Genomic DNA, 24,874 nt, shown 5'->3' with positions numbered 1-24,874 from the left:
ATTATTTCGAGTTATTCCTGCAGTGTGTGCATTGGTTTTAAAATCAGTTTAAATAATTAAGGCATGTTCTCTTTTTGTTTCGCGTTTAAACAAAGATTAAGCGTATAGATTTAGTAAAATTCTTTACATTGAACGTTTGTTCAATCTCACTGAAATTATGGATGATAGATAGATGCCTTCAAATGTCGCTCCCACAAAAATGTCAAAAACAGTTTTCAGCTGACATTCCTATAAAATAAAATCTGAACGTATGATCAATAAGTTGACTTGAACTGTTTCTTCAGTAGCTTTTCTTCTGCATTCTTCATGTATTCAACTTTTGTAATTGCTAAAATTGAAATAAAAGTATGAAATATTTCTTTCCTGCATCAATGTGCAATATAATCTTACTGAATAAGTAGATTATGTGATATCTGGCGTTGTTTGAGGTCATCAGTAGGTGATCTGTAGTATAGCTTATGTATAGCAGTACCAGTTGGGCAATTTATTACCAGGCAGCGATAGAATGAGAGAAAGTGAACAGAGAGAGGCAGATATTAAAAAAGACAAAGGCAGAAAGAAGAAAGAGAATGAATAATAATAATAATAATAAAGATAGACGAAACTGAGAAATAATGTGAGATATAGCAATAAATCGAATACCAACAACCGACTCTACTAGATAATGTAAATTGTGTGTGATATATTTACGTCAATGCAGCTGATGTACTAGCAACAGTAAAAATGAGTAAATCCGGAGCTGAAATAAAAATACCGAACATCACGAGTACTAACACTATTAACCGTAAAACAGAAAATGCATAAAGCAACAAGATGCATTCATAAAAAGCACACATAAATTTCACCTGACTTCCAAAATCAAATCAAAAGATTTTAAACATAGAATTTGGAGTCAATGGTCCAGCACGATAGCCCATTCTTTCTTGTCCAAGCTCTACACGTTGTTCAATGACACGAGTTTGATGTGCAAGCACAGATGGAGCATCAGATTGCTTTCGTACTAGTAGATCAGCAGTAGACCGAGCTTCACCAGCACAATTAACAGCAACTATAGTGAATTTGGCCGCATCGCTGATTTTTAAGCAAGGCATTTGAAGAACATGCACGCCACAAGGAAGCTTAATATATGCGTCTTACCACATTAACTGAATTTAAGATTTTTTATTTTGCACTTACTGCTAATAACTGCATGTCTGTTCTGTCTTTTATCGGTTCGTTGTTACGTAGCCAACAAACTTGTGGCTCCGGTATGCCACTTACTTGTGCTTCCCAACGGAGGGCATCACCTTCCACTTTTTCGCAGCTGACCAGACGATGAACAAAGTCAGGCGCCACAGCCCGTACTGGATAATATGCAAATTCACTTTCAGTATTTGATTTCAGCATTATTTAATAGTTAAATACCTTTCACACTAAGCACGGCAGAGCTGATTGCTATTCCTGCCAAATTTTCGGCTTGACAGGTGTACCTGCCAGAATCTTCTAATGTCGCCTTTTCAATGCAGCAACGTACCTGGTTGCCATTTTGACTAATGGACACGTTGCTTTCATCCAGTTTAACTCCATCTTTCAGCCAACTTATTTTTGGCTTAGGTATTCCTGCATGATTACTTTTCAGAGCGGCTTTAAACCGCGTAACGATATGCTTTCAGAGCATCACGAGGATAAATATTTTACAATATTTTGTGCACAGTTTATTGTTATTTGGCTAACAGTTTTTTGAAATTTGTTTGTTTGTTTGTTTGTTTTGTCACAAAAGTAACCGCACAGCTCGATTTATGTTACGTTTACGGTTATGCTTTAACACCCAGCCTTGTTTCGAAAACAGAAAAAAGAAAAAAAAACTTACCTTGCACTATTCCTTCAAAGTAGACTTTATCAGATTCTGTTACCATACTAGAAACAAGTGGCTGAACAAAATGCGGTGGTTGTGCCGTACTTTCTGACTCTGCTAACATTGAAATTTCTTTTTCTTCACTTATCTTAGTCTTCTTTTCTGAACATGGTGAAAATATTTTATATTTTGTTAGCAAAATTGCATTGCAACTTTTACAAACAGAACAATGTAGAGAAAAAGCTAGAGTTTGTGAGAAAAAAATAATTTGTAAAGCATACCTTTTTCGCACAGAATGTTTGCTGCTGTTTGTGAATATCCAGCTTCGTTTTCGACTACTAACTTGTATTTACCAAACTGATCTGGCTTTAGTCCTGACACACGCAATGTGTACTTATCACCAGATGTAGAGATTTCATGCCATTGATCAGCTTTAATGGGCTCGTCATTAAATAACCAAGTTGCTTTTGGCTTTGGTGTTCCAACAGCAACACATTCCAGAATTACGCAACCACCAACAGACTGATAAACATCTTGCAAAGGACGCAGTATAGTTGGCGGTGAACTGATTTTCGTAGTTATCGAATGGGTTTCAAGACATGTCACAGTAGATGTCTAAAAGAATATTAAACATATTTAATAATTGAACATTATTTTCCATATTATGTAACTCTCGTTTACTTTCGTCATTGTTTGCGAAAGCTGCATTGGTCGATCATTCACTTGTAAAGATGCATCACAAGAAGCTTCTCCTACGGAATTTTTAGCAACCACTTTATATACCCCCATGTGATGCTTAGATACCGGATCAATGACCAACCGATGCCAGCCAGACTCGTCTTTCAGTATCTGCAAAATTTTTCACTTGACATAGAATTTGCTATTGGTTGGCAAATACCTGAATGCTGCGGTCAGCTGTAACTGGCATGCCATCTTTGTACCAAAAAATGTCAGGTGTTGGCATGCCAACAGCTCTAACCTGAAACATAATTCTACCACCATCGATGATTGTTTGGTTGCTAATTTTTTGCACAAAATGCGGAGGCTGATAGACTGGTTGCGGTATTGATGGAGTTTTAATGAGTGCTTAAAAATATATAAAATGAAATTTACGCTGAACCTAGCGATCCACTTACGTTGCACCGTTAAATAACAACGAGTGTCTGCCTTTCCGGCGGCATTTGTAGCTTGACACCGGTATTCACCTGCATCTGATGCTCGCGTTTCGGAAATGAGCAACATACATTGTGAATCCTGACGGAGCATTTCTACACGAGGAGTTCGTTTAACCTGCTGACCATCCTTGTACCAGACAATCTACAATCGATTATAATTGCTACAATTAATTGCAGTATCACTGATACATACGTTGATATCTCGACTGGGTTCGAATGCGCAACAAAATTCAGTTGGAAGACTATCAGTTACTGTGATTGATTTTAGAGCTTGAACTAGATAAGGCTTGATATGTTCCGGTGATTTTTGCTCCGTCACCGTCTCTGTCACCTTGATTACGCAGGCTGTGGTAGCCTGCCCTGCTGTATTATGCGCAATCACTGAATAATTTCCACTGTGCAACGGTGTACATTGCTTTATTATCAAGGAAGCAATATCTGAATCATGAATAATCTACAAAGAACCAGCTCAAAATTACAAAGGTGAATTCTAAAGAGGACCAGTTGTTGTTTGTACTTCAAAATCAGTTCCAGCTTCTATTACGTGGTCATTGAACTTCCAAGTTAGCTGTGGCACTGGCTCACCAGTTACACGACATTCAAGAACTAACTTATCACCGGCTTTAGTAACCAAATCTTGCAAAGGTATAATAAATACTGGAGGCTTGCCTTCAGGCTGACCTGTAAATAATGTAACAACAGTTGTTTATAAGGGAATTCATTAGTGAAGTTTTTAAATAATCTTTGAGATTTTAATTGCAATAAATACGAAGCTAGAATAAATTAATAATTTGAATAGACATTACACTTTATTTTCCTATTACTGTACATTATACTTCATCAGCAATGCAAATGTAATCAGTTTGCAATCAATCAGCAAATTGATTACATATATGATTACTTTCTGATCTAGCATACTCATTTCTACTACAATCAGAAACATTTTATTTTTGTTTGAGCACGAGTACGAGTAGTTAATCAGCTTAAAGTTCAAATGAAAAATGGAATTACTTTGAATACAAAGCGATGAAGTCGTTGTAGCTTCCCCAGCCTCATTATTAGCTACACAGCTGAATTCAGCATTGTCCAGTTTGGTAGATTTTCTAATCAGCAACGAAGTCTGTCCTTCAGAAAAGGTAATTTCATAATTGTCATTGCTTGATATTGGTTGTCCATTCTAAAATAAATAAATATATAGATATATAAGTTAAGGCAAAGATGTATTTTACAAAAGTCATTTACCTTAAACCAAGAAATTGATGGCGCAGGATAGCCAGTATAATAGCAATTAAATTTATGAAAATCACCAATTCGGATAGTTGCACTTTCCAACGGTTTAGTAAATACTGGTGGAATCAAAACAATTTTTGGTTTTTCTGAATAATAAAGTTATCAATCTGTTTATAAAGAATATACTACTATAGTTCACCTTTAACTTGCAGTACACAGCTAGTAGTACAGGTACCAGCAGTATTGCTTGCTTGACATGAGAATTCAGCAGAATGCAATGATGATGCTTCTTTTATTAAAAGTTTGCAAACGTTTCCTGAGCGAGAAATGGTCAACATTTCGTCTTCTTTAATAGCAACACCTTCTTTTATCCACACCACTTCAGGAATAGGGCAACCTCTAACTTCACAAACTAGCTCTACTTTATCACCTTCTTGTACCTGAATACATTAATGCATTTGTTAAAAATCAAGCAAAGCACAGTTGAGATTGCGCAACTAATTAATAAAAATCAAATTCACGAAATTAATTAATTCGATATTCCAATCCATTAAGCTTCAGCTACTCAATCATAGAAAGTAAATAATAAATCAATAATGAATGCTTTTACCATTGTGCTTTCTAGCAATTTTGTAAAGTACGGTGCCTGCAATGCAGCAATTTCCTACAATTTTCATCAAATGATCAATGCAGATAATGATAATGAACATAATACCAACCTTTTCCTTTCTAATGTACTCTTCTTTCAGATCGGAAAGTTGGGATTTTACTACGCTTAAGGAATCTATTATCTCTTTATACTGCTTGACATAACGTTCTATACCATTATCCCACTGTTCACCTAAAAAAGTTTAATTTACATTTTAATAGCTCTCTATTTGTAAGTTTCTACACTATTGTATTTCCACAAGTTTGGCTTCTGTATAAAATGTTATTATTAGTGAAAATTACCGTGAAGAATTTTCGCAGATTCTTTGATTTTGTTCAGCCTTTCCTCTTGTTTTGCTTTTTCTTCTTTAATGTGACGGTCGAAATCATCAGTCAATTGTTTTACTTGCTCTGCCGTGCGGCAATGTGCAGACCGTTGTCTAACTTCAATGATGTACTCAGTAATTTCTTGTATCCAGATTTCAGTTTCTTCAACAAGTTTCCAGTATGTAGAAGCTGGTGCAAGATTTTTTTGGAAACGTTGCACCTCTCGCTCTAATTCTGAGCATAAATCTTGTAATCGTTTTGAATCATTTGCTAGATCAGGAGATAGAGATTGTTCCAGTTCTAATCTTGCAAAAATGTTTCTTACACGGTCTTCAGTCATCTAGAAATGCATTTATGTTACATGAAGTTCAATTTTTTGTTGTTTTCAATAATGATCTCTAATGATATTCTTAGAAATAAATGCTTTCATCGTTTAAATGACAAATGCTTTTATGGAAATTTTGAACACATAATGCGCAACAACAATTCACTGCGCAAACTACATTTAGCTAAAACTGCAACAAGTCAAAGTTATTTACCTTAAATTTAGTCATGAAAGAGTCAAAATCACGGATACAGTTTTCAAACAATTTCGGATGTTTTGCCATAGTCTGACAAATATCATCTAATTCTGAGCGCAGGTCTAATAATATTCTTTCAACCTGAAATAAGGAATATTGTTTTCTTCATCTTTATATCGTTCATTTGTATCATTTACATACATTTTTGTATAATTAAAAGATTCAAATTGAAATTTCGCAACAAATCAATTTCAGTTTTTATGAAGTTTTATATTACTGGCTACTTTCTCTGCATAGAAAATTTTATATATCTAGTGGTGTAATTCAGTACGTACACAGTAACAACCTTCTCGGTTATAATTGAGAAAAATGGTAAAATATTATATATATATATATATATACATACCTGTGCAATTTCTTCATGTATAGCATGTATCTCTTTTGCTTTTATAATCCAATGCGTATCATAGTCCCTTAGTTCTTTAAACCGACGTTGCCTTATTTCTAATACCTGCCGAATTTTTTTGCATTCGTTGCGAATTTCAGCTGGTACATTCTGAAAAATAAATATTGAAACAAAACAAAATATAAATTCATTGACTTCATCTATAAAAAGCGTACCTGTTGTTTGGCTTTTCGCATAATTTCTTCGCCTTCTTTGTTCACCATTGACAAGAGTTCACCCAAAGTTTGTAGAGCAGCTTTGCGGTCTGATAAGCAACGTTCTATGACATCTATATGCTCACTTTGGGCTCGTGATACATCGTATTCTCTGGTAAGCTTTTCTATCCATTCATCAATCTAAAGCTTATTATTAGAAACATCAATTTATATTAACATGTCTTTGACAAAAGATACCTGACTCAAATTTCGGTAAAAGGTTGTAGTCAATGCACAGAAAACTTCATAGTGGTAAATAGCGTTTTGCAACAACTGTTGAGATTGAACAAAACGGCTTATTACCAATTCGCAGTTGCTATCAGTGCCACTTTTTGATGCAATACTTTCAGATTTAAGCAGCCGAGATGTAAGATCTTCATGAGCTTGTTTCATTTGGGGCAAGATTCGTTCCAAAATTTGTTCATGGTCAGCCAATACTTGATTTGGCATTGCATCAAATACACAGAACAAATCAGCTGCCTGCCGTTGAAGTTGTTTTATCCAGTCAATAAACTAAAGTCAATTTTATATTTAAAATTGTATAACTGAACCGGGTACTAACCTTATCCGTGTCTTCTTTTAGAGATGCCCATTTCTGTAGGATGTCTTTCTTTTGAGCTTGTCGATCTTGGTATTCCTTGAACATGTCAGCAATAAGTCGCATTTCCTCAGTCAGTTTTGCCATTTCAGCTTCCATATATGCAAGGCACATCTTCACGTCCAAGTTTGGATCACCAGATAGTGATGAACTTTCCTGCGCAAATCGTTCCACCGTTTCTTGTATTTCTTGTTGCACATGCACGGCACTTGGCCAGAGATTATCAATAACACTGCTGCCATCTAGATCTGTGAATTTCAACTTCAGCTTCATTCCATTTAAGTCCAATTTCAATTGGTCAACTTGTTTTAAAAATGTTAGAAAGATTTCGCCTAATCTAAGACGAATTTCGATCGCAGTTTGCAATTTATTCCACAATGATTGGACATCAGATGATAGCTGACGAATTTGCGTGCCATATTCTTCTTTTAAACGTTCATTAATATGACTTGATTCCGTTAAAAATGCTTCATAACTAGGATACTTGTTCTACAACAAAATTATGAAATAAGCCAATGGAAACAATAAGCGTATGGTGTGATTTGATATTCCAATCACTTGGTCTTAAAAATATTTACAAAGCAATTTCAATGACAAGTAGAGAAATAGATTTAAAATGTGTAATCGTTTTAATTAAATCATAGCTAATGATAACCATAAAGATAATAATCCAAAATTAATAAAGGTAAAAGATTTGTGTAAGAGTCTCAGAAAAGTATTTTGTGAAGTAACTATATACTTTGTTGTTTTGCTCTGAATGGATAAGAGTTCAATTACCTGAAATTCAACTTTAAACTGACGGTGTCTGTCCAGAAAATCCATAACAGCGGTTTGAGTACTTCCAAATGTTGCAAACGTATTTTGCATTAATTCATTTCGAGCAACAAGCCAGCTGTACAATTCATTGTATTTTGACATAAAATCACTGTAAAACTGATCTCGCACATCCGTTTCTTCCTGGTAAACTTTACAAAGTCCTTTTATAAATGACAATCGCTCTTCAAGCTCTTCCACCTATAATTAATTAATTAATTAATTAATTAATTACACAGTAGGAATATCGCTTAAAGCCTCGGTATTATTACTTTAGCAATGACTCCGGAGACGCCAGAATCAGAATTATTGACTCTCTGCAAAAGTGTCCTGCCCAAGGCAATTGCAGGGCCAGCACATGAGTTGGCTCGAACCACCAGTTCCATTTGGAGTTGGCTAAATTTATTGCTACGCTTTGAAAGACTCATTGATCGCACTTCTTGTTCAATTTTATTCAAATCTTTCGATGCCTAAAATAAAACAAAGTAAATAATTGTCTTCTTTTCTATAAATATTTAATTTGACAATAACTCACAGTTGCTGCTGATGAAAAAAAGCAAACAGCCATCTGCAGTAACTGTTTGCGATTTTCTAATTGTTGGCATATGTTATTGAATCGGTGAGACAAATTTTCCAAATCAGCCTTTAATTCCGCTGCTTCACTGTAGCCTTTTCCAACAAGTTGATCCAGCTCACATTTCAACTCTGTCATTGATTCATTTATTGGCTAAAAGAGATCCACTTTCAATACAAATATTAATAATAATATAGAAAAAACACCTTACCTTTGCTTCTTCCATAATTTCAAGACAATCTTTGAGTAAATACTCTGAGGACATCTCTGAATCACCCAAATCGTCTTTACGAAGTCGATCACGCTTCTCCTTTACCCACTTTTCCAGCTTTTTCAGCTTTTGAAATACATGATTTGCTTGAATAGACCAGCCTAAGTGTAGCTTCTTTTGTTCCCATATTTCGTTCAACTTTTGAGCACGTTCCCCAGCGCGAAGCATTGCATCTTCCACAAGTTCGCATGCATTCAACGTTTCTCTAATCCTTTCGGTATTTTGCACCAAATGGCCCACTTCACGCAGTCTTTCAATCACTCGTTCACCGCAGGTCATTACATCAATCAACGTTTCTAACAGTTCTGAAAGCATTTAATCTCAGTTGATGATTAATATTAAAAAGAAAATACGACATTTAATTTTATAGATTTTCAAAATTTGCACAGATAAAAAACTGCAGGATACAATACATGCAACAAAAGAATTGAATCTTATTGTTGTAAAAAGTTTTAAAATTACCTGTGGAAATGTTTTCATGTTTGTGGATTAATTTTTGCGTTGTCGTTTCTTGATTTATATCCGTATTTGACAATTTCGAGTAGAAATGTTCAATAAGGTCGGCAATTTCATGAAACTGAAAAATGCAAAGTCATGTATAAACATAAGTGATAAGAAAACACTGAATAATAATAATACCTTGTTCACCCATCCATAAAACTCGACCGCTTGTTCAAGCAGTTGAGCTCGAATTTGAATTTGCTTATTTAAATCCTTCCATGCAGTGCCAAGACTGTCAGCCATCGCTTCGTACACAATTGATTCAGATCCAGATTTCTGAGCAACTAATGAATCCGCTTTTGATAAAAGTTCTTCAATGTTGCTTTGCTTTGCCTATAGTAAACAGGTGCAATTACAATTTTTAAAATACCATAATGGAAATAACTAATGGTGATAATCATCAACAGAAATACATTTCGAATATTCAAGCAAAAATCTCTAATGAAATTTATTAACTGTTTAAAAAATTAATATTCCAATTTACTATACTTGTAAAGTATTGCTCAAATAAAGCGACAAGTTATTCTTATTATTTCTATCATGTACCTGCAATTTCTTGATAAGTTCCAAATGCTGCTGTTGTAATTTTGCTGCTTCTTCGAAAGTTTGCCCAATATCAAGCATGGATGGTACCATGTTGTCTACTTCAATGTGGATGTCATCACCGCTCTGAAATTAGCATACAAATTGTACTTTGGGCATCAATATTTTTGGGACATCCAAGAACGATGTCATCGTTTTATTCATTTTCTTATGTTCATTCAGTTTGAAATTGATTTAACATCAATCAGTTGATCATTAATCAAATATGACTCTATAAAAATCATTTAAAAAGTGTTAAAATTGAGTAAATTTTAACAAAAAATATGCTGCTTTGAAAGGGGATCAATGCTGAATAAAAGTTAAGCAACAGTTGATCATAATCTTGTAAAATGTTTCAAAATGCAATTATCCATTAAAGAAATCCAAATAGCAGAATCCATTTTGAAACTTTAATATTTTTTAATCTGACTTGGATATTATTAAATGACGTTTTAATTAAAGAATAAAGCATCGCGATGTTTTCAGTTGCTTAGTTTTACACTTCAGGCTATTAATTGAAGGAGGTATTTAAAATTCGTATAGACAAATCAGACAATTTTAAATTGTTTGTGTGTGCGTACATGCGTACGTATGTGTGGTCGTTTTTTATGAGCTTCTCAATGAGTAACGGGGAAAAGTTTCAGAGAAGCACAGCTTCAGAGAATATGCAAGCAACAAACAATAAGTAGTATAGTAGAACAATGCAAGAATCGCCCGCGCCTTGTTAACATATGCTTGATTAATTATTGACAATCAAAGGCGTGCTACGCAGCTAGCTGTGTAGTTTAAATAGTTCCCAGCAGCAGCTTCTTCAATCAACAATTTCCGGAACGAGTAAAAATTGAAAACATTAGTACAGAAAATATGCTATTCAGATGCAATACATTCTCCTGTTTATTTTTGAGCACTTTTTCACTTTGTTCATAAATTTGTTTAAACTTTGCAACGCTGTAACTTAGCAATGAAAATTACAATAAATATTGACTTGAAAATTCATGAAAATGTAAATTTTTAATTTTGAATGCTGTTCAGTTAAAAAGTAAACAAGCAGTTCAAAATATTCACATTCAGAAGCTGAGCGCTTGGATTAAACTGATAAAAGAACATGACAGCAGAAGCAGCAGATTTTTGATCAGCATAGCATTAATAAAATTGAGCAGTTTTTTTTTCATAGCTAAAGTTTTTAATGTAGAATATTGTGATTAGATTAAAATATATGTTTAATTTTTTTTTCTAAAAGAAGCGACTCGTTTGTGAAAGTGAAAATTGAACAAAAGCTTACTTGTAGCACTGCCAAAACTAAACGTGTCGTTTCACCGGCTTTTATAGCAATGCTGCTGATGGTAGTTGTCGATGTTCTGGATGACGTGTTGTTTTCTTGTTCAGTTTTGTATGAATTGGGATCCATTTGTTTTTTTACCAGTCCAAAAAATATGAATAAAACCAGAGCAGAACCAACCTTTCAGTATACTGTATCCTGTTTGAATATCAAACAGTGAGTCGTTCGTTATTTGAGTGTGCTTGTGGGATCGCTTTCGGTTCGTTCGGTGTTTTCTGGTGTCTTTTTTGTGTGGAAAACAGCTCCGCCGAAAGCGTAAGCAATGGAGTAGCCGTCGACGGCGGCCTCGGCTCGCGTAGATCTGCGTTCAGGCCTCTCCGCTCAAACGCACATTTAATAATGCTGAAAGAAGCAGCTCGACTGAAAGCAGCTGTTCAACACTGCATTTATATATATATATATATATATATATATATATACGAAAAATCAAACAGCACACGGCAGCATTTCTTCAAACGTACGCAAAAATAAATGCCGCATCCCGTTTGAAAAGTAGACGCACCAATTCCAATTCGCTGGAATGCTTCCACCTTATCACCTCACCAGCAACACTAGCATCAAATTGTTTCTACACTGAATCACCCTCCAACAGCGTCATCGTCATATTTCTGTTGATGTTTTTGCAAATGAAAATCCAACAATGCATTTCATTAATTATTTATTGCATATAATCGAATTCTATTCTTCTAGCTGTTGTGTATACTTTGTTCAAATTTCACCAATTAACAACCCTTCTGTTATTTCAGTTTCATTTCATATTTACGAATAATATAATTTATGAAACTGTACTATTTTATAAGAAAAAAAATTTAAACTCATACTTTAAAAATTATCTTAAATTTCATTTGACACATAAAACAATAAACAACAATATCCAATATTGGATTTTATATGAAGCATTGCATGGAAATGGAATGATTAAAAAGAGTAATAACAATAAGTTCGAATAGCTTGTGTACATTATTCGAGTAGCTGCTTACATCTCTTCTTTCAAACATGCAACAGCTACACGAATTTTTTTTACACATTCTCTTACAACATGGAACGTTTCAACATATCAATTTCAATTTATTATTACATCATTGTTTGCTTATTGCTTTTATTCATTTTTTATATTTTTAAAATTCTTTCCCAGATATATATTTTAAAAAAAGCGACTTATCAAAAAAAATATATATTTATTATTCATCAAACAATTCTTCTTTGAGATGATATACTCAAAGATTAAAAAATAAAAGCCCTGCGAATTATTAGTTCAGTTTTTATCAGCTTAAGGAACCAATTGATAATTTCTGTTGTTCTCAGCACTGAAAAGCATTAAAAACTGCTAGTGCAGTAGTGAAGAATTTTGTTTTCAAAACTTCTACAATCAACTTTAGTGAAGCATTGTTGACGAAAATATGTTTGAAAATTTTTCATGTTGCATTGTTACAATCTTATTGCTTGTGTAACGAGCTTTGTTCACAATGAATCAATCAAAATTGATAATGTAAATTGTCTCCTCCGCAAGTTCAAACGCCCTAAATAATGAAATGTATAGCTTCGCTTGATTAAATTGTCAAATTTGAATATGTAAGGTGATTTCCTCTTTATTATTTGCTGTTGCATTCAATGCAGTTTCAAGTACACCTGCCTCCATTGATTGTTTATCGATGCCAACGCCCATGTTCAAGCCCAAGTGCAAATGTAACTGACCGTTTATTTTACCCCTATTCATTTCATTACACAATTGACCGAATAGTAAAGTAATCCATTATATTAGCATTTATTTTAGTACATGTGTATTATACATTTGACATACGTACATTTATCATTCGTTCATTTTAAGAATTTGCAACGTAAAAGTATTGCTAAGCTATTTTCAGCTTTGTTTCTTTCTAATAGCTGTTGTTTTTGATATTTTCTCATAGTTCATGTAAGGGCAAAGAAGGGCAACGCAATTTTATGTATTTCATTACTATACATTATAATATAAGCAATTGCTGTACATAATATATTGCTGTTTTGAATATGTATTTATTGAGATGACAATTTCATAAAATTTATTACTTTAATTTAATTCCATTTCTTTACGATTCGCAACTTTTTTAAACATCATTCACCATAAATTCTTAGTCACGTAAAATTGTACCGAAATTATAAAAATAAAGTTATATTAATAAAGTAAATCAAAAATAAACTCAATATATACATTTTTTTCTTTTTTGTTTGACAGATTGTACTTTATATTTATATTGAACCTGATTTTCTCCATACTGACAGTGGCATTGCTCAGTGTTAATTGGATCATCATGGAAAATGCATCTTCTCAGTTTGAAATCTATGAGAAATTCGATTCTGAAGATAAACTTTGGTCCAGCATTGAGAAACGTTTAGAATACCGACTTGAACTAAGTCGTAAAAAAGAAGCAGTTGAAGAAAAACTCAGAAATGTGGTAATTATCCCACTTCTTGATTATCAGTAAACTTTATAAATTTCATTATCATTTTAATTTAATTCAGTTTTGTTTTTTATATTAAGCTTTTGTTTTCAAGCAAAATTCTTGTTAAAAATTCGAATTTGTTTCTAAGTAAAGTAGCACTGTTTAAAGATTAATAGACTTCCAACGTAAGCAATTTTCTTACATCGAAAAGAATGATTCCCTTTGTGCATTTGCCTCAATTTAGTTGCTGACATTGTTTGTTTTTTTTGAAACGGTTGAACTTGATTTCTGTTCTGACAGTTTTTATCGTTGATTATTAAGAAGATACAGCAGAGTAATTTTTATAATTTTTTCTCCAAAAAACAATTTTGTACAAATTGAATTGCAGTTATTTGTTTTAATTTTTCTTGTCGAACTACTCTGTATTAACATTACATATTAATGTGTTTTAACAGTTATATTTTGTCGATGCATGATATGTTATATCAATTTGTAATTGACAGTTCTCATCATTAATTAGCATAATGCTAACTGTATTTCACGCCGTGATCGGCAAAATTTTTACTCATCATACTATTCGAATATAAGTTTATTTCGAAAAGTTGATGCTTTTTTTCAAAATAAATTTTTACAGTTCTACTGTATGCATTAATGATTTGCAAGTTCAATTTTCTGAATGTCACGAATGATGCTTTATTTGAAAAATTCTCTTGTACATTCGATGATATTTAATAAAGCACATTACATCGCAACAATTTATTACTGATGTATTGTTATATTTGATTGTTTAACATAAGAGGGGTTTTCTTTTTGCAGATATCCAAAAAGTACGACACGTTGTGCTTGCAGGCGGTTTCGATGGACAGTTTAGAAAACGTCGTGAGCGTTTGTTGTAATTCGTTGTTCGATTTGAGGGGCAAATTTACTGAATGCGGTGAAGAGATTGCGGTCGTACATGGGGAATTGCAAAAGCTAATCGACAAGCAAACTATTCTGACAAGCGCTATTCAATTGATGAGAGATTTGATCGACTTGCTAATGGTATTTGAACGACTGGAAAATGAAGATGATATTGTCGAACGTTCGTCGCTACTGAAGGATGCGTTACGTTTAGAAAATAATAAAGATTTGCAAAAGTTAGAAATTTTGCAAAATTCGTTACAAACGTTGCCCCATCTGCGTGCTGAGATGATTGAAAAGGGTGAACAGTTGTTTCAGATCGGCTTAAAAGAGAAAGATGCATTTTCTGTTTGTTCAGCTCTGATGACATTCAAGAATTTGGACATTGTCGAGGGTGAAGTTCAACAGTACTGCGACAGTTTGGTCAAAGAGTTGAACGCAGCTCTGGATAAGATTAGTTTGAAAGTGACGCCGGCAGGGGACGATGGGAAAGCGCGCCACACTCCTGGTACGGTTCTGTTCCCATCTCTGTCCGTGTCGGCGGTGCAGTCGAACTTGTGGTCCAATTTGGAATATATATTCCAACTTTTTGCACGTTTGAACTCGGAAGCGGAATTTTTGCTCACCGTCAAAGGAACCAACATGCGCACAGCTTCGTCCGGCCAATTTGTGAAGGAACTTTGTCGTCGGCTAGTTTTCACATTATGCGACAAGTTAGCGGAAATTTTGCGCACGAAATTGGCCTCGGATACGGTATTGATTCACGCACTCAGGGACGATTGTCCACGTTTTGTCCAATCTTTGAATTCGACCTTCGCCATCGCTGACGACGGTCCAACTTCGACCAAATCCACTGGCCCGTATGCAATAATTCGAAACGCTTTTGCCTCGTTGGAAATTGCGTACAATTCGTTCTGCTTGAATCGTTTGGTAGAATCTGTGCACAAAACGTTCCAAAGTGAAATCTACCCCAACAACCATTTGGCAGTTGATGTGATGCAGACTGTCGACGAAATAATTGAACCCAGTTGTGTCGATGTGCAACTGCTTCAACAGGTGCAGTATTTTTTGTCGTTGGGCTTTTCATGGGTTTGCTAATTTTAGCTTTTTGTTCCAATTTGCACAGGCTTGGATTAGTGTTTCAAAAGCAGTGAATCTGTTTGCGGCCAAATGTGAACGTCTAATTCGTGTTGATAGTTTGGCTACACAAGTGATCGATTCGCCGAATCATGCGCAAATTCGAAATTGCCATTTAGTGAACAATATGAATCATTTGAGCAATGAATTGAGCTGTTTGCTTGGTAAAAATACTTCCAAAAATGCACCCGCAATTGCAAACATCATCCAAGACTCGTTGCGTCATCTTGATACTGTTATGGAGCAGGCTATTCGACCGCTTTGTCAATCTGTTGAAAGTGCCATTGCCGCCATTTTGAATACGATGCATCAAGAAGATTTTACTGCTTTGATTCATCGAAAGAAATCTGCTTCGCTTTACATGCGAGAATTGCAGGTGATTTTCATTGTATTTTATTCAATATTTTCTATGTACAACAATTGCATTTATAGAGAAATATTGTCAAATTAATGAATTTGGATTTTCAGGCATTTTTGGCTCGCATAAACAAGGATTATTTGTCACTGTACGAGTGTGCAGATTTGATGAACAATTTTCGAAAGCAGTTAGCCGTCAAAACGTGCGATCAGTTTCTACTTCACGTCAGCTTGTTGAGAATTCAAGACGATGATCACCGGCTGATGTTGGTCGCGGATTTTGCGGAACTCGAATTCGCCTTGACACCGTTGTGCTGCAATTTGAGCAGCTTGGGATTGTCCTACCAGCGTTTGCAGTGTTTCAGACCTCTGTTGTTGAAAAAACCAGACGAAGTGGTCCAATTGCGCTCTGAATGGCAAGATATTTTGCCAGCTTCTTCGATTTTGCACTTGCTGATATCGATGAGTCATTCGGATTTGCCATCGCCGAATGATTCTATGCGTTGGACTGTTTGTCGATATGTTGGTGAGCGTTTTATTGTATCATCCGTATCACGTCGAACTCAAATAATTCTTTTGGTTTTTTGTTGTTGCTAGAATGGCTTGAAACGCATCCTGACGAAATGGACAGATTATTATTTCTCAGTGGTAGTTTGGAAGCGTATGCAAAGTCAACAGTTGCAGCAGACAAAGCCGAATACGTACCAACTTATCCGCTTATTGTTGATTTGTTGCATGAATTTCTCGGAGGCATTTCGTCATGAAAATGAATGAATGAATGAATGAATTCAATCAATTTTGCACATTGCAATTTAATGTTGTTCTGAATGGTAAGTTAAGAAAATAAAGTATTAATAAAATGAATTTTTTTTTCTATAATATTGTTATGTAATGACTATTCAAAAGTGAATTGGAAAATAATGTACACTTGTGTTGTGGAATGCAGTTTTGTTGCATGTTTCTTCAAATCCATCAAATTGAGATTGCATTTGTTTTCATGATGAATTCAAGTTGCAGAAAAAAGCACATTTTTTTAATCTATACATTGTAATAGCATGTTTTAAATAACTGTTTTTCTTTCAAAGGTTATTTCATTGCAAAGCGCTGCATGACTTTTGTTATTAAAGTAGATGGTTAGTTAGCTGTGTGTGTGTGTGTATGTATTTACGTGATATTTCTTTTAGTTTAGTAATAATCGAATGGAGGAACATAAAGAAAATTGTTTTTTATTCCAATTTTGTTATAAAATCATAAAGCAGCTTCAACAAATAACAGATGGTGATGATGACGACTTGTAAAAAAAAAAGAAAACCATTGAACAAACAACAATAATTCTCTCTTTTCATAAAATGGAATGGATGGCTTCGTCTCAAATTGACCACCATTGTTGAAAAATAATAGTCAATAAGATGCGGGTATTCCCAAATTAAGATGGACATTTCCTTTACTGCTGATATCACCGTTGCGTAGGATATTTGCATAGTTGAAACCTCTTTCCAAATCGTTATTATTTCCATTTTCTAGATGCAAATTCGTATCCGACGGCCACATATCTACCGCCGCTAGTGATTTATTGGCGTTAACGTTGTAAATGTTGTACGGCAGTTTGGACAATTCGGATTTCATCAACTGATTTGCCTATGAATGAAAAGCAAATAGAAATTCAACGAACACCATTTGAATTGTGCGAACCTGCGTGTAACCGAAAACACCGACAACAGCAAGCAGCATTCCACCAACGTTGACCGGCGTCACCGGATTTTTCAATGTAATCAACGACGAACTGATCACAATTATTCGTTTTGTGACATTGGCAATCGCGTAGCTGAGTACGGACAGTTGATTGATCAACGAAAATGTGCAAACGTTTTGTGCAAAATTCAAAAACCCTGACGCACTCACGAGGCAGCATACAGTAAGCTTTGAAAAGCCCACCTCCACCTGTAAATGGGATATTTGCCCTTTCTGAACAGGTAAATTGCGATATTTCTGTAAACTTACAATTCCATATCTGGAAACATCAATAATCAACCAAACGGGCAATAACAAAATGCATGATGTCTGGGCAATCAAACCTAACAACCGAACATGATGTAGACCTGTGTCTTTTATCACCTGAAATTTATATTTTTTATTTGTGGAAGAAAAAAAGATAATGCAACCAAGATACCATACCTTTTTAACATAAGCATTCATCAGTGCATATGTAAATGTTGAACAAAGGGCACTGCAAAGACCAACGGCGCTAAATGACATTTCACTAACTGTGGCAATCATCACTCCCAGCAGAATTGGAATTAACGACATGTATATCTGAAAGTACGTATGATGAAAGCTCGACTTATATTTGTGAAATTGCTTGTGCAACTGACGGTTTTGGCTTTCTCATAATTTTTTATGCCAGAGCAAACTGTTTTCATAGAAGAATAAATTACAGCAACTTAATATATAATCGCTACATTTAAGTAATGGTTGACGACGTGAACCATGAATGCAAAAAGAAATGACCATGTCTTTCTCCTCTGTACAAATCTAGAGCGAGGTCATTGGATACAATCATTGTAGTACAACAACATCAACGTGTATCATTCGAAGATTATATTTTAACAGTTAACAGAAAGATATATGCAGTAATATAACTTTTGTTTATTACGAACTTCAACGAAGCTCGCATACACGCTTTTATACTGCTACATATTCAGTACCTGAACTGTACATATACATATAACAAATTCTGAAAACAAGTTCATTCATCAGGATGTTATGAAAAACATTTTTTGTTCATAACAAAGGATATGAACTGAAAAAGTACCAGTTTAAACAACAATCTATCTATTGTTATTATTCATTTTGTATGACAATGAGTGGAAAACGCTTGTCTAACTAATTGAATCGGAACTACTAATCGGGACTAAATAGAAAATCATGCAATTTGCTTCCTAAAGATTAAATGTTCTTGGCAACGACTTTCAAATTACGATAATAACTTCATTCGTGGTTCTGAGTCAAGGCAAGTGATTTCAATTGCCACACCTTAAAAATATGCAATTTACGATCTGAAAAAGAAAGATGAATAACTCAGTAAGTTCTCATCAAGTTCCTAACATGGGAAACTTGCACAGGGTGCGCAAAATGCATTGCTGCGATCCTACCACTTGACGTTACCGAGGAAAAGAAGCCAATTACCAGCCGGCTTACACTTACCAATTTCGTTTGCTTTTCACCCATGATAAAACGAGCGCAAACTACTGAAAATATGGGCATTGTCGCTTTCACTAAAAAAAGAACATGACATACAAAACCCCAATCCAAATGGAAGTAAAAAATTGTATTCATTTTCAAACGAATTATGTTAGCATTGATAGGGGAAATTTACCAGTGTGAGCATAAGAAACTGGTACTTTGTACAAGCTGACGAAAGATGAAGAAACTGCAATCAATTTCCCAAAGGCTAGTGGTACTACCATGAAAAAGAACTGCTTGTGATTGAGAGATCTCGAAAACTGCTCAGCTGATGCAGTTCGTCGACTAACAGGAATGGAATATATTGATGTAGTAATAATACTAGCTGTAGTTAGGGTCAGAGGAAAAGGAAAATTTTGCAAAATAACTTTATTCAAAATATTGCTGGTGGTGCTAATAGCATACCATAGCAAGCATAGAAATATAACACCAAAGTTAACCCGACAGCGCAACATCTGTACTTTACTTGAAAACAGTTGAACATATGTCTACAGTAAACAATTTTGTTAACTAATCAAGTACAATTTACTTTTCTTCATTCTGAACTTTTCCTGGTAATGTTCAGATGTTCAGGATATGCACGGAATATTTGAATGAATTATTAAAATTTATGAATATAAGTGCTGTAGAGCAAGTAACTGTTTCAAAGCATTCGAAATTGATGTAACTAATAAAAAGACCTTAACCATAACTAATACTCGAAATGAAAAGTAAACTAATAACTGCAATAATAGTAATAATAATAAACTAATAACTGAAACTAATAATTAACTGAACAAAATATATATGACGTTTCTCTTCATTTTTTCAGCATTTTCTAATCTGTTAATGATAATGTTGCAATAATAGATTAATGTCTTAAAGTGTCAATGACATTTTATTGTTCCTTCAAATATTGTTTATATTTGTCCATCTTTGATATTGATGATTATTTCGAGCAGCCACTACTGACATTTAAATAATTGCATCAGTTGCGCCGCAAAATAGTTGTTGATCTCTGGAAATCGTTATTAGCCTCATAACAGATGTCTCATCAGCTGCAGCATTCATTAACAACAAATTAAGTATTAAGAGAAATGCCAAATTCTGCCGGAAGAAAAAACAGATAATGTGCAATAGTCTGGCTTCGAATAAAAGAAGAAACAATAAGTAAAGTGCAAAATATTTGTTTATGTGAATTATTTCTTTTAGTCTTAGCTTGACAGCTGCGTTTTGAAATACTATCGGTTATCAAATATGAGTTATAAATACTGCCAAATATCTGTAAACACGTTTTCATGCAGAAAGAAATTTTAAAAAAACAATTACAATTTATGTAAGTGCTCGATTTTTTAAGAAAAAATAAATTAAAAAATACAAATTAAACTAAAGGAACAGAATATGCTCATTTGTCAGAATTTTAAATTATAAGACGGAAGATGTCTAACTTTGAAATCTTCAATTTTAATGTTTTTTTGGTTCACAAAAAATGTAAGCAAGTTGCGTGAAGTCAACATGAGTATCACGTAATTAGTTAATAAATCAAGTATATTATAAATAATAATAAGTTTTCAGCAAATTGTTGCATGTTTATGTTGTAATTAATTTTTTCACTTACCAAATTAAAAATATGATGCTCAAGTTCATGTAGCATACTGTACTTCAAAACAGCTTGACAAGTACGATCTTCGAAGATATGATGCGGCCGTTAGTTTGGATTTTTATTTTAATTTCTTTGGTCAAATTACACGAATGTAAATTGGATCCTTACACAACATTAGGGCTGCAGAGATCTGCAACACCTGAAGAAATTCGTCAAGCATATCGAACTCTGGCGAAACGTTGGCATCCGGATAAGAATAAAGCATCGAACGCCGAGCAGAAGTTTTTAGAGATAAACGAAGCTTATAATTTGCTTTCTAATCCAAAACGCCGTAAAAATTATGACATGTACGGCTGGGATAAAGAATCTGAAGATGATGTTGGACCAATGCACTATAAATCTGGCTTTGGATCGTTTTCATTCCCCTTCTTTCATTATGGCAGCGAACAATTGAGTTACTACAAATATACGGTTGACTTATGGTAAAAAAAATTTTTGTGTGTTTTTCATATATAGCATCAGCGTAACAATTGTTTTTTCAGGAATTATGAAGAACAAATTTTGCCATCCTCCGCTACTCAACCATTTTTATTATTCATTTATGCCGATTTTGTTCTTGCATCTATCGAATTTGAACCTTCGTTTGAAAGGATTGTTTCTGAGTTGGAACCAACTGGTAAGTTTAAATTTAATTGGTATTTTAAAATAATTTTTTTCTATACGATAAAACTTCATGGTACCAATTTTTTTATTTGAGTTTTTGGTGTTTATTCATAGTTTCTTCTTTATAGCTATGCTAACAGTGATGATTTGAATATTTTACTTAGATATGTTTTTTCGTTGATTTTTATATTCAGTTGCGAGAAATCTGTGTATTAAATTTGGTATTAATTTTATAAATAGACCCTTTCAATTATTCATAAGTAATCAATAGCCAAATAAGTGTACGCTTATTTTTTTAAATTCAGTCGTCAGCTTTTAAGAATATGCTAATGTAGGAATTATGTGCATTACCGAATGTATGTAATATATTGATTGTATTTTTATTTATGAGCGAATGGTCATATAATTTAATTTTAATAGTTGTTAGTAATGATTTAGTTTCGATTAACTGATATGCTTTTTCTTAACTTGAAGTATGTTATAAATTTTACTGGCCGCTTGAACAATTTTATTTTACGTCGCGTTGCGATGCATATTTTGTTTTGAATATTTTGAGGTTAGTTAGTTGTGTTATTTGATCAAAATCATCTATTATTATTTGATTACTTATATTTCTGTTGTTTGAGCATGATTAATGTAGTTTGAAAATGAACAGCGTAATGTTTGGTTTATGATAAGAAGAGTTGTGTTGAAATAAAGTTAACAGTAAAATTCTCCATTCTTCAGATATTAGGTTATTATTATTTGATCAAAAATTAAAGTTAAAGAATGTTGGTGCTTTAAATATCTTCGAACGTGTAGTTAATTTTCAATGGTTCTTTTGAAGGTATGATGATGATGTTTAAATGCGAACGTATTTTACTTAATGATGTTAATTTGTAGCTTTTCTTAATTACATTAAATGTAGAGTCAATAGTTGAATAAGCTGTTCGATTTTGTTCTGATAATTTGAGTTGTTTACAAGTGTTGTTTGAGGTTCGAATTACTATAGAGTGTGAGAAGAGAATTTTACAGCAAAAATATTCTATGAGGTAATTCAGGAATTGGAAGGTGAAATTTTCAAAGTATTGTAATGTTTCTTTGTTTATGGTGTCATAAGTTGGGCAGTTTTTATTTATGATTTTAGAAATATTTAGGATTTTAACTTTTTTGATTTCCACATTGATTGCTGCTTTTTTTATTGTATAATTAGATGTAATTAAGTACTATGGTATACTGTAATATTATTGATTACATGAAATTGAATACAGGAAAAGTGACAAAGTGATAAATACGAATAAAAACGATCAGAAAAGCTTGTTTTTGCTCATTTGATTTTTATTATTGGAATATTATTCAGTTGAATTGTTTTTTTTCTGTTGACAATCGTGTGATGTAGTGATGATTATTGTTGGAGTAATTTTTGTTTTTACGTAATGCAAGTTCGTTTAAATATTAGGATATGGTATTGGTACGGTAAATGCGGTACACCAGACTGGGTTGGTGAATCGACTTCCGGTCCGAAGTGTTCCCGGTTTGGTGGCAGTTGTCGATGGTCGAGCTTATAGGTGTGCTTTGAATTTGAATGTGCAAAATGTGTTGCAGTTCGCTCGTTTGTCGTTGCCATCGGATTTGTTCACCCCAATAACGGACGAGTTGAATTCGATCAAGCGTTTCCGTTCCAACGCTATTGCGCAAAATCACGTTGCTGTGCTGGTTTACGGTAAAAAGCGCAACGTACGCTTGCGCATGCTGTTGTTGGCATTTCGCTTCAGAAAATTCTGCTCATTTGCCTATATCCAGTCGGACTCTGGCAGCAAAGTTGATCAATTTTACATATACAACGATGCTTCGGAAAAGCCAGAAATTTCGTTCAGCGTTTTGCAGCCGATGGTGGATTTGAATCGAATGATGGACAAGTACAAATTGCTTCGTCTGCCTCGACTGTCGTCTCAGTTTCATTACGAAGCAGTTTGTCCGACTGGTCCGCAAATTACACTCTGCGTTGTTCTCATAGTGAACAGTGGTGCCGGCGATCAGCGTCACGTCGACGTTTTGCGTGAACACCTTCTTCAAGATTCTCTGCCAACGTCGAGAGTCGTCTATGCGTATGTTTATGAAGATTTGCAGGCGAATTTTGTCCAGTCGATTGAATTGAAAAAATCCCCTACCCCTTCGGATTCGAAATCTGTCGTGTTGATTTGGCGTCAAACTCGATCGAATTTGTGGATCCGCCTTTTGGACAACATATGGAGTGGCTTGGAACCGGCAGCCAATCGTTCGGTGGAACGTCTCAAAGTGGAAATTAGTTTGGCATTGAAGCATCGGCAACGTTTCAAAGGTCCGGTGACGATATTGCCGTTTCGTGATGAAAACGGACCGGGTTTGTACAAAAGATTGGCCAAAAATCTCATCCAAGCTGTCAGATCTTTTTACTATCAAGTATCCAAAGAAGAAGTATTACCAATAGTGTCCGTTTTTGCCACAATTGCCATAATGTTCATTTTTGGAGGCTTGCTCAATTACGTAGTGTAAGTTGCACTTACGTTTGTGATTATATAATTTTTAAATATACCACAATTTTTAGTAGTACTGGTGATAATTCGGCACATTCGAACCGTAATAGTGTGAAAAAATCAGTTGCCATCAATCGACTTCTCAACGAACTGCGCGCTGAGACTTATTTTGGAATGGTTCGCCTGTTGAAGCCTGGTTTTCGAACGCTGGTTGTTCTCTGTGACCAAGAAAGTAAATCAGTTCTGCTCAAACAATTTGGTGAAATGATTTGGCCATGGCGTCAGTAAGTTTGTTTCTTTTTTTATTTTTGAATTTTATTTTTATCACTTTAAATTATGCTCAACAGTTGTGCTTGGCTAACAAAAAAACAATTATTTCCTCCTTGTCATCAGTAGTCTGAATTTTAATTGAATTGAATTGAATTTGCAATAATTGAGGAAATGAACGATAAATTTTTATCATATAAAGTTAGTTATTAGAAAATTTGTATTTATATACGGGGAAATTGATAAAATTATTGACATTTTTATTTCTACGATATGATAGAAACAAAACGTTGATGTTCGGCTATGTGATGGTGGAAAAGAATTTGAATTGGTTTCGACGCTTGTTGGAATTGACCGTGGCAGATTGTAATTTGGAAAATATAAATGGTCGCAATGTGATCGGTACAGTGTTGGCATTGAACGGTTTTCGTCAATATTATTCGATATATCATCCAAAATATTCTGCCAGTATGGTTGCCGGATCGTCTAGATCATCGTCTTCTGGACAACGTCGTCATCGTAATTCCGCATTTTTACAGTCGATGGAATTGGAAAGTGATTGCAGTGATAGCAGCGAGGAAGAACGACGTAACGAGCGTCATTTGATGTTTTTGAAGCAAAAGCGAACATTCAACGTGGATGAATTACTCCAAGGATTGCCGAATTGGCTTGATCGACTGTTCGAAGGTTCGGTGAAGCGATTCTACATATCGGAGTGGCCACCGATGAAATGA

The 24,874-nt window shown here is 34.2% G+C and overlaps 4 protein-coding genes across 4 annotated transcripts; 2 read left to right on the top strand and 2 right to left on the bottom strand.

The window, feature by feature from the left end:
* Nucleotides 1-686: 686 nt before the first annotated feature.
* Tsp_05690 (putative immunoglobulin I-set domain protein) lies at nucleotides 687-9,887 on the bottom strand. Its single transcript, XM_003371996.1, is given in 31 exon segments — nucleotides 687-849; nucleotides 880-1,118; nucleotides 1,177-1,343; nucleotides 1,405-1,623; nucleotides 1,850-1,996; nucleotides 2,116-2,449; nucleotides 2,516-2,683; nucleotides 2,733-2,813; nucleotides 2,831-2,920; nucleotides 2,948-3,151; nucleotides 3,203-3,463; nucleotides 3,527-3,690; nucleotides 4,021-4,186; nucleotides 4,252-4,385; nucleotides 4,439-4,679; nucleotides 4,850-4,903; nucleotides 4,959-5,080; nucleotides 5,191-5,554; nucleotides 5,754-5,876; nucleotides 6,142-6,291; nucleotides 6,357-6,536; nucleotides 6,594-6,908; nucleotides 6,958-7,482; nucleotides 7,771-8,007; nucleotides 8,079-8,276; nucleotides 8,342-8,533; nucleotides 8,592-8,956; nucleotides 9,114-9,228; nucleotides 9,291-9,485; nucleotides 9,699-9,821; nucleotides 9,846-9,887. The coding sequence occupies 31 exon segments, from the start codon at nucleotides 9,885-9,887 to the stop codon at nucleotides 687-689; spliced, it is 6,078 nt and encodes a 2,025-aa protein (XP_003372044.1).
* A 3,477-nt stretch (nucleotides 9,888-13,364) lies between these two features.
* Nucleotides 13,365-16,664, top strand: Tsp_05691 (conserved hypothetical protein). The gene is given in 6 exon segments (XM_003371995.1): nucleotides 13,365-13,508; nucleotides 14,294-14,388; nucleotides 14,411-15,485; nucleotides 15,523-15,909; nucleotides 16,002-16,469; nucleotides 16,488-16,664. 6 exon segments carry the CDS (start codon nucleotides 13,365-13,367, stop codon nucleotides 16,662-16,664), a joined length of 2,346 nt encoding a protein of 781 aa, XP_003372043.1.
* A 627-nt stretch (nucleotides 16,665-17,291) lies between these two features.
* Tsp_05692 (solute carrier family 35 member E1) lies at nucleotides 17,292-19,617 on the bottom strand. Its single transcript, XM_003371994.1, has 7 exons — nucleotides 19,539-19,617; nucleotides 19,267-19,458; nucleotides 19,095-19,138; nucleotides 18,066-18,203; nucleotides 17,892-18,005; nucleotides 17,583-17,831; nucleotides 17,292-17,528 (listed from the first exon to the last, which is right to left on the bottom strand). Exons 1-7 carry the CDS (start codon nucleotides 19,615-19,617, stop codon nucleotides 17,292-17,294), a joined length of 1,053 nt encoding a protein of 350 aa, XP_003372042.1.
* Nucleotides 19,618-20,808: 1,191 nt separating this feature from the next.
* Nucleotides 20,809-24,874, top strand: Tsp_05693 (putative DnaJ domain protein). The gene is made up of 5 exons (XM_003371993.1): nucleotides 20,809-21,197; nucleotides 21,258-21,391; nucleotides 22,817-23,888; nucleotides 23,945-24,157; nucleotides 24,421-24,874. Exons 1-5 carry the CDS (start codon nucleotides 20,809-20,811, stop codon nucleotides 24,872-24,874), a joined length of 2,262 nt encoding a protein of 753 aa, XP_003372041.1.

This window comes from Trichinella spiralis (genome assembly GCF_000181795.1).
Source record: "Trichinella spiralis strain ISS 195 chromosome Unknown Scfld9, whole genome shotgun sequence".
Taxonomy (NCBI): domain Eukaryota; kingdom Metazoa; phylum Nematoda; class Enoplea; order Trichinellida; family Trichinellidae; genus Trichinella; species Trichinella spiralis.
Note: the sequence above shows the minus strand (reverse complement) of the source record. Positions and strands in the feature narration are given on the sequence as shown.